The sequence below is a fragment of the Lepidothrix coronata genome, unplaced genomic scaffold, assembly GCF_001604755.1.
Source record: "Lepidothrix coronata isolate B3197 unplaced genomic scaffold, Lepidothrix_coronata-1.0 Scaffold73, whole genome shotgun sequence".
Lineage (NCBI taxonomy): Eukaryota > Metazoa > Chordata > Aves > Passeriformes > Pipridae > Lepidothrix > Lepidothrix coronata.
The window spans coordinates 3413337-3422590 of NW_016690253.1; the positions used below are offsets into that span (position 1 = coordinate 3413337).

The 9254-nt window shown below is 54.5% G+C and overlaps 1 protein-coding gene across 1 annotated transcript; it reads right to left on the minus strand.

Annotated features, from left to right (window-relative positions):
• Positions 1-463: 463 nt before the first annotated feature.
• LOC108499387 (transcription factor SOX-3-like) lies at positions 464-2450 on the minus strand. Its single transcript, XM_017819141.1, has one exon. It carries the CDS (start codon positions 2200-2202, stop codon positions 1255-1257), a length of 948 nt encoding a protein of 315 aa, XP_017674630.1. The 5' UTR covers positions 2203-2450; the 3' UTR covers positions 464-1254.
• Positions 2451-9254: the final 6804 nt, after the last annotated feature.

The following is a 9254-nucleotide window of genomic DNA, read 5'->3' on the forward strand; positions in this document are numbered from 1 at the left end:
TAGATGAGCTCGGGTTTCCAGGAAAATCCTCCACACACACATACACATAAAAAATAATAAAAAACCAACAACAACACAAACAAAACCGAAGCGGAGACGTAATGCCCTTCCCTCCCCGTCGGCCGAGACAAACCAGCCGGGCGGAGAGGCAACAAGTGGCCGCGCCTCGCAGAGCAGCAGCTTGGGCAGTCCCATTTTCCTTTAGAAGAACACAAACTGGAAGGATCGCAACTCTGCCCTCTCCCACCCTCCAGAATAAAGCACGCCTCGGCAGCCGCAGGAATCCAGCCGAAAAGCGACGGCAGCTCCTGGAGCGGGCGGTGGGACCGCGGCTGCTGCGGGGAGCCCCGGGGGGAGCCCCGGGAAGGAGCCCCGGGAAGGAGCCCCGCTCCGCGCTCCCGCAGCCGCGGGGGGACCGGCCGCGAGCCCGCACAAACCGCCCGGAGACCGCCGACGTGCGTGATATAAAATTTATTGATCTCTTTTCTTTTGGAAGAAGGAAGCAAAACGAGGACTAGGAACAGGGAAGGGGGTATTTCAATGACTTATTTGCTTGGAAGGAATCCGGTAACAAAACTGAAACGTTTCTTCATCCGATATGTCAAAACATAGTTCACAGTAAAATTCACAAACCGATTTACATAAGTTTACAGTTTAAGAAAAACAAAGACACACAACTTACTATAAATAAAAGAAATGCGTTTGCGACCCACACAGCTCTGCTCTCCCCCACCTCCCCCTTTTAAAAAGTCGTGAAAGCTACAGATTGTGGATACAAACCAAGCGAGGGTCGGTAACAAAACACTTAATAAACCACAACGATATGTGAACAACCGAGTTTAAAAACAAAAGCCCGCGGTTTTTGTTTTTTATGTCATTGCAACGCTAGAAATCAAACTGGAAGATGCAAGAACTTATAAAAACTTTCAAGCGAATAAAACAGTGCCCAACCTAGCCGAAACCAGGAAAGAAGTTGCCGTGGTTTGAAAACTTCACAGCGGCTTTTAGGAGGCAGGAGTTGTGGTCTATTAAAATAACAGCTTGCTCAAATATTATTTTCTGTCAAAAAACAAACAAAAAAAACCCAAAAAACCAAAAAACAAAAAAACACAACTAACGGATTTCCTTTTAAAATTTCTCCAAAGTTGGTATTAAGTCCGCTAAGCCGAGCAACACTGCCGTACATCCCGGTGTAGTCAGGGAGCGGTGGTGGGGTTAGGGATTTAGACGGGGAGCCGTCCGGAGCAGTCAGGTTTATATGTGAGTCAGTGGTACGGTGCCATTCACGCCAGTCCCGGCACTCTGGTAGTGCTGGTGGACGCTGTGTAACCTGCTGCCCTGCAGGGCGGAAGGGTCTGTGGCATCCCCCCCGGGGGGCAGGTACATGCTGATCATATCCCTCAGGTCTCCCAGGCAGGCCCTCTGCGAGTGGGAAGTGATGGCCGGAGGCGGCGAGCTGGGCTCGGATTTCACCACGGAGCCCATGGAGCCCAGGCTCATGGCCGAGGAGGGCTGCTGGCCGTAGGCGGCGGGGGACATGCTGTAGGTGGAGGCGGCGTTCATGTAGGTCTGGGCCGTGGACATCATGGGGCTGTACTGCAGGCCCGTCATGTCGTAGCGGTGCATCTGCTGCAGCTGAGGGCTGTTCATGCCCGGGTGCTGGCTGTAGCCCAGCTGGTCTTGCATCAGTGAGTAAGCTCCGTTGGTCCACCCGTTCATGTGGGCATAAGTGTCAATCCTCTGCCCCACCCCGACGGGGCTGCTCACCGCGTTGCCCCCCCCCGGGGCCAGCAGGTTGCCGGGCAGCGAATATTTGTCCTTCTTCAGCAAGGTCTTGGTCTTCCTCCGGGGCCGGTATTTGTAATCCGGATACTCCTTCATGTGCACGGCCCGCAGCCGCTTGGCCTCGTCGATGAAGGGCCGCTTCTCGGCGTCGCTCAGCAGCTTCCAGTCGGCCCCGAGCCGCTTGCTGATCTCCGAGTTGTGCATCTTGGGGTTCTCCTGGGCCATCTTCCGCCGCTGCCCGCGCGACCACACCATGAAGGCGTTCATGGGGCGCTTCACCCGGTCCTGGTCCGAGCCCGCTCCCGCTCCGTTGCCGCCCCCGCCGCCTTTGCCGTTGCTCCCCGGAGCGGGGTTGCCCCCGGTGTTGCCCGGCGTGGGCTGCGGAGCCTTGATCTCCGTCTCCAGCATGCCGTACATGGCAGGGGCCGGCAAAAGGTGCGCCAGGGCGGCGGGCAGGCGGGCACCGAGCGGGGAGAGGAAGTTAGGAAAAAAAAAACAAAACCCAAAAAACAACCAAACCAAACAAACAAAACAGAAAGAAAAAACCTGCCTGGGCGGCTGCTGCGGAAAGAGAAGGAAGTTTTTCTGCCTGGCAGAGGCGCCGCTCCCCGAGGTGTCGGTGGTGCCGCGGCGGCAGAGCGGAGCGGCTCCCGCGGGCAGCGCCGGGCAATGCGCTCACAGATCCCGGGGGTCTGTGATTGACGGGCTATAAATGAGGGGGCGGCGGCCAATCAGCGGCCAATCCGCGAGCGGTTCTCGACAGCCCCACGCCGGTAACTGACCGGCCGGGGAGGGGGTGGGGGGATCCCGGGCTAGGTGATGCCGGGGATGAGGGCGACGGGCCCCTCCTGCCGCGCCCCGCAGCCCCCGGGCCCTGCCCCTGCCCCCGGCTCTGAGCGATGGGACGGGGCAGAGGGGCCGGTGGGGCTCCCGCAGCTGCGGGCAGTGCCGCGGGGGAAGGAGCGGGACCGGGGCTGCCCTGCGGGGCCGCGGGAGGAGGAGCGGGGCGGAGCGCTGCGCTGCAAGCGGGAGCCTTGCGTTTGCTGGGCACAAAGGGGCTTGGGGCTCCCGGAGGATGCACAGCCCTGTGCCAAGCCCGGAGAAGCTGCCTGGAGACGGAGCGAGCCCGCGCTGCGCGGACGCCCCTCCCGGAGAGGGTGAAGGGGCGGGGGGACTGACGAGCTAAACTCTTCCACTTCTGAGCCCTCGCCTTGGGGAGCACCCACGTTGCCCTGCCGAGACCGGCCACTGCCGCCGGGTACTCCGTGCCGGTGGGAGCGGGGCAGCCCCGCGGCAGCACGCAGGGGAGGCGGCGGTGCGGTGCGAGCGGGGTCGGGCTCTCCCGGCCATCCCCACCCACACCCACCCCTTTGCCACTTGAGCTTTTCCACTCGACTGCCCTAAAGAAAGGGGCGGGGGGGAAAGTGGAGGGGACGGCGCTTGCAAATCCCCCAAGTTTCATGGCAACAGAAAGTTCCCTCCGTGTGAAAGAAAACTTTGGCGGCGGATATGCGAGTGGAGAGGCGCCCACTAGAGCTGTCAATCACGGGCTTCCCTGTCCGTCCCTCCCCTCCCTTTACCCCTCCCTCCTTTCCTCGCCCAGAGGCACGGACACCCGCACCTGCACGGACGGGGCCGGCAGCTCCTTGAAAGCACAGAGGATGCGGCCGCCTCTCCCTGCCGCTGGGGGCCGAGGGAAGTCGGGGCGCGCTGCCCCGTCCCTGCGCTTCCTCGTCCTCCCACAGCCTCCGCTCCAGCTCCGTCTGGGGAAGCCGGGCAGTTCTCCGGGCCGCGCTAGGGGAGGAGAGGCAAAGCGAGCCGCAATCTGCTGGGAGCGCCTCGGTGCCGGAGGAAGTGGGGCAGCACCGCCGGGGTAGCTCTGAGCAAACTGCCCCAGGGGCGTGTGGGGCGCAGGGAAGGGTCAGTGGCCTTGAGGTCGGGACGTGTCTGGGCAACACGTCCAGTCCTGGGCGGCCCGGACTGGGGGGATGCTGCCCGGACTGGGGGGATGCCGCCGGCCCAGCTTCCCGGGCTTGGCAGGCATTGGTGTCGCCCCAAAGAGAAGACCGCGAGAGCGGGGGACTCGGAGATCGGGACTGGGGGGGAAGGACACCTCCAGGGCAGGGCTCCCGGCTGGACCCGGAGGCACAGCCCAAAGTGGTGCCGCCAGCCCCGAGCCCGCTGCGCTGGGGGCGCTGGGGAGGGCGCTCCGGGCTGGGGGGGTTCGGCGGGGGAACCGATCTCCGAGTTGTGCATCTTGGGGCGCTGCCCCCCCGGGCCGGAAAACCGGACGAGCATCGGAGGTACTCTGGAAACACCACCGTGTCGTGGAGGGGGGTTTGCTTGAGCGGAACTAAGCGCTACTGGGACTTAGCGGTTAAAATCACTCGTTTTATGCGGATTTCTTTTTTGACAAAATCTTCTCTTGGACAGCGTCGAAGGGGAAATAAATCCCGCTTGCGACCGGCTATGGTGTAGTCAGCGTTTCGTCTTGGTTGTTGTTGGGTTTGCTGCTGGTGTATTCTTGAGTGAAGTAAGTAAAAATTTGGCAACCCAAGGGGACAGGGTGACAGCAGAAAGGTTGCTCCAGGCGGGAGTAGTTCGCTCGTAACTTTTGCAACATCTTGGAAGAGCTTTAGGCAATTGTAATTAACCTCAAACCCCTCCAAATATTTTGACCGCTTCATTCGAGACTTAAGACCTGCCAGGCTGGGCAGGAAAGAGGACTGATATATATCCTGACAGTTATTTGATATTACTTTATATGAACGTTTGTTGGAAGGACTGAACACGCTGGTATGCAACAAAAAGTGTGGCTGTAACAGGGAATTAGAGGACTTGCTGAAAGCCTCCTGAGTGGTGTTTCCTTCGATGTTTAAATAAATATTAAACCTTAAGTTTCAGACTCCTATTTTGTCTTTCGTGTTTGTGCTGCCTGAATCTCAAACTATAGACTTTTTTCCCCCAGAAGCCAAGCTATTTAAGGCTTTCGACATCCATATTATTTCAAAGCAAGGCAACATTTCTCTTTAAACATTGCCAATCTCCTTGCAGATGAATTAAACCTGACTGAATAGAAATGTAAGTATATAATTGGTGGATTTCCACATTTCACGGGTTCCTGTAATGCTCCCCCTGCACTTGGCTTCCCCTGCTGCAAGTGTTCTGAGGAATATTCCAAAAGCTGGTTGATTTTTAGTTCCAGAAGAAGGGATGAGCAGGGACCCGCTGCTCGAACCCCTCGGCCTCGGCGTTAGTGATGTGCGCGCGGAGGAAGCTCTCGGTGGGATTTCTTGAGCGATTTCGGACCCGAGAGGAGGGTCACAAGCCAGCTTCTCTCCGGGCTTTACATCGGAGCCGTCTTTCCCCGCCCGGGCACGGCGCTGGCCGGGGCTGTCGCTGCTCGCAGGTCCCCGCCAGCGGCACAGACGGGGTGGCTCCTTCCCCGCGCTGCACGGCGGCAGCTGCGGCCGCTGTCGCCCTGGGGGGGGACGAGGGACTCCTTCTCCTTGCCCTTAAAACCCCAGCTCGCCCGAGAGGCGAGCCCTGCTGTGCCAACCGCTGCTCTCCGGAGTTACCTGCAGAGCGCTATAAAAGATCCCATCACCCCCTTGGCAGCGATCTCCAGCCTCCTCCCGCTCCCCGGGACAGGGGACGGAGCCTGCGGGGCTGTTGGGACGTAAGGAAGGGGCAGAAAGCAGGAGAGGACCCAGCCAGCGCAATAAACGGGGCGAGGGGAAACCCGATGCCTGGAGCCATTTCCTAAATTCCCTGGTCGGCGGAGGCCGGGACTCGGAGAGCCCCCTGTGCCTGGTGGCGGCTGGAGAACGCTTGGGGTTGTGTAAATACAGTTGTCAAAGGCTGAGAAGCCCTTTTCTTGTTATTATTTGTTTATGTGGGTTTCAAAGGAGGGTGAGGCGAGATAAGAAGTTTACAGTACAATCCAACGTGAACGCGAGAGAAAGGGACCGTCTGCTTTTTACTCAATCAGCGCCTAATAAACAACAGCCATTAACAGATCTTAATTGCAGCTCCAGAAGAGCTTGGGGGAGTCTTGGTACAGCGGTCAAGGATGATCGCTGGCTTTTAAAGACTAACGCTATGCACGAAATCGGCCCCGTTTAATCCTGTTATCAAAATATCCCCTTGGTCCCCAGCCTAATTCCCGACCAAGATTAGCGAGGACTTGTCGTCGAAACTTGCCCATACAAGGGAGCTGGGCGTCCCTTTCGTTTGAACCCTGCTGACTCTCGCTAGGACGACCCTCCAAAAATGGCCAGCCTTTCTAGCAATGCTTAAAGATAAAAGTTCTCTTGATGCCAGTTTCAGGCTCGAATCCGTACCCTCCGGCAGAATTTTCCAGCGTGGTAAAGTGGCTGCTAAATGGACCATTTCAGGCTGCTTCCACAGCCCAAGGTTGTTAGGATATATATTTTTTTTTAATTATTCCCCACCTAAGTGTCACGTCAAAACCACCACCAACAACAAAAAAACCCCAAACAAACAACAAAAAAAACCCAAAAACAAACCAGCTCGAGATTGCCTGCGAGGCTCCTGCCTCCCTGTCCGAGAGGCTGACATGGCTGGACCGATCTCCCAGCCCGGTGAGAGGGAGAACAAATCATTAGTTCCGACAAACGAGCTCCAGCTCCTTTCTCTAACTTCTCCAGTACCTCGCCTCATGGATATCGCAGCTGCACCAGCGTCTGCAGCTGTCCCTGCTGCTCATGGATCCGGGAAAGCAGGAGTTACTTGTGATGACATCATTAAAAATCGCAACATTTAAGAACAAAAATCTTAAGTGCGTGGGTAAACCCGGCCAGTGTCTTTTGGGCACAGATCGATCCCTTTGAACTGAGCCTCCCAGTGCGTTCAGGAGGCAGCGGCGAATGTTGTTTTTAATCAGTTCTCCCCCCCTTCCCCAGCTGAACTTTTATTTGGCTTCTGACAACAATAGCGGGCTGCAAACAGACCTCTCGGAGCGCCCCCTGAATAGACCCTTTTCGAGCCCGAATTGTTTCCACCGCCACAAAAAAACAACCAGTAGCTCCGTTTCTTAATTGGGTTGTTCCTGGCCCTCGTTCATTCAGGTGTTCGCGAGGAATTTGTTTATTAGCCTTTGACAAACGGCTTCTCCTGGCAATCGCCTCATGGAGTTGGCTTCGGCGGGAGCGGAGGGATGCGGGGGGTGTGGGGGGGAAATGCGATTTGCTAATAAGGACTCTCTCCATCTCCAATTTACCAATTAAGAGTTGCAGAGGGGACCACCAGCACATGACGACTCACCAGGGCTCGCTGCGGAGCCCCAAGGATTTAGTTCATGTGTTTTCACGCAAAAACACCGAGTAAAAAACGAGCACGAAAAGTGATGCTAAAGAGACCACCACCGCTGCTCCCTGCGCCGGCTGCTGGAGGGCAGTCCGTGCCAAGCCTGGCAGGAATCTCTTTCCCGATGCACGAGACAGTAACAGGAACTTTCTGCAACTTCCCTCTGCTGTTCCAATACCAACCGTACAGAACCCCCGAAAGAGTCACCCTGCCCTGGCACAGCCTGCCCGGGGCAGGGGTGGAGTCCCCACCCGCGGCGGGGCTTAAAAGCCGTGTAGATGTGGCACTTGGGGACATGGTTTAGTGGCGGGCTTGGCACTGCCAGCTTTACTCGATGGACTTAAGAGTCTTTTCCAACCTAAATGATTCCGTCATCCTACCGCCTCAGCTCCCGCACGGGCACCGCACCGGGCGTTCCCTCGAGCCCCCCGGGGAGGCGAGAGCCCCCGGGAAGGGGAGCCCCGCGCTCGGTGCGGGGTGGCACCGGGGTGGAACGAGCGCCCTGTGCCGCGGGGACGGTGCGGGCGAGCCCCGGGTGCTGCGGGCACCGCCTGTTCACCTCCCGCGCGTCCCGGGGGGCTCCGGGCGCTGCAGCCCCTTCCCCCGGGCCGGGGATCCGCCCCTCCCCGGACTTGTTGCTGTGCTTTAGTTGAGACGTCGCCGCTCTCTTTCTTAAATAAATAAATAAATAGATAAATAAATAAATAAAACCTCCAAACAACAAACAAAAAACACCCCAAACCAAAACCCACCAGCTCAGAGCATCTCTCTTCTGCCCGTTTAAAACTTGGCGACTCTTTCCCCCAGTGTTTTCCATACAGATCCAGTAGCCCACCTTATTTACTGGTTATGATGGTCACGCTCCTGTTAAGGTGTTAGATTGGAAATCAGACATGAATTGTAAAACTCTAACTTGCTAATTAGCTGCAAATAAACTGTTCATTAAGGGCAAATTAAAATCAAAACACACCTTATTGCTACTCTCTGACACACAATTTTGAAGGCACATATTGTTTCAAACTACAGCCTGTATCACTGGCACAGCAAATTGAGATCCTGAAAGGTTTCTCTCCAGGATAAATAATTAAAATATATTCTACTTTAATTGACATTATAGAGGACACAAATGAGATTTTCCTTTTAGAAAGAAATAGCAGTTTCTAAATAAAGCTTTGCAGGCTGCAGAATGGAGGTTTCAACCAAATGAATAGTCATTACTACCTTTTCAATGATGTGGGCCTTTTGATCAGAAAAGAAATTAGCTCTAAAGGACAGACAATAGGAAGCCTGCCCTGCAATAGGAAGAAAATTAGATGGCTAAGGCTCTTAACAACACCGATTTCTATAAACCACGGAGCTTCTTGCTTTTCAATTACAGCTGTTCATTTCATGTAAGGAAAGTGGAAAAACACAGGGGGGAATATAAACTCTGTTGCACCAAAAAAAAGCCCGAGTTGGGGCAGGCAGCTAGTCTTCCCATTTCCCCTTTGTTTTTGTTATAATCAGTTAACCAATATTACATATTTTATAATGCTCAGAGTATCCAGCACAGGTCAATCAAGACAGACTGCATTCAGTAAAGGAATTAGTAAAATATAAACTTCAAGTTAGGTAGTTGGATGTTTCCACTGCACATCAAATAATATATTTGGCACGTGCATCTCATACTTGTGTGCATTCTTCAGGGGAAAAAAAGCAAGACTGAAGAACTCGAGGGAAAAAGAATGCTGAATAACACACTGTTATCTTTTGGTTATAGTTAAGAACTAACTCCAGTTCTTCTGAATTGAACTTATTGTTCTTTTGTTACTCTCAGGACTGACAAATTATTTCAGACATGTTCTCCCCCCATCACTTTTAAACCATACATCTCAGATATTTTAGAAATCATACTCCTGCTCTTAAAAGTGGGAAATTAACTTATTGTGTGATAACTTCAAAATATGGCTTCTCTTTCAAGTTATTTCGTTTGAATGTTATGTTTGAACTTTGTTATTTCTCCTGAATATCAAAATAACACAAGTTTTCTTCTAAATCTGAGACACAATCATAAAAACACTCCTTTCTTCCTCCACCAGTTCTCCCTAGCCATATTTTTATGATTAGGCGTAACAAGAGGATGATAATTTGCTGTTAGCCAA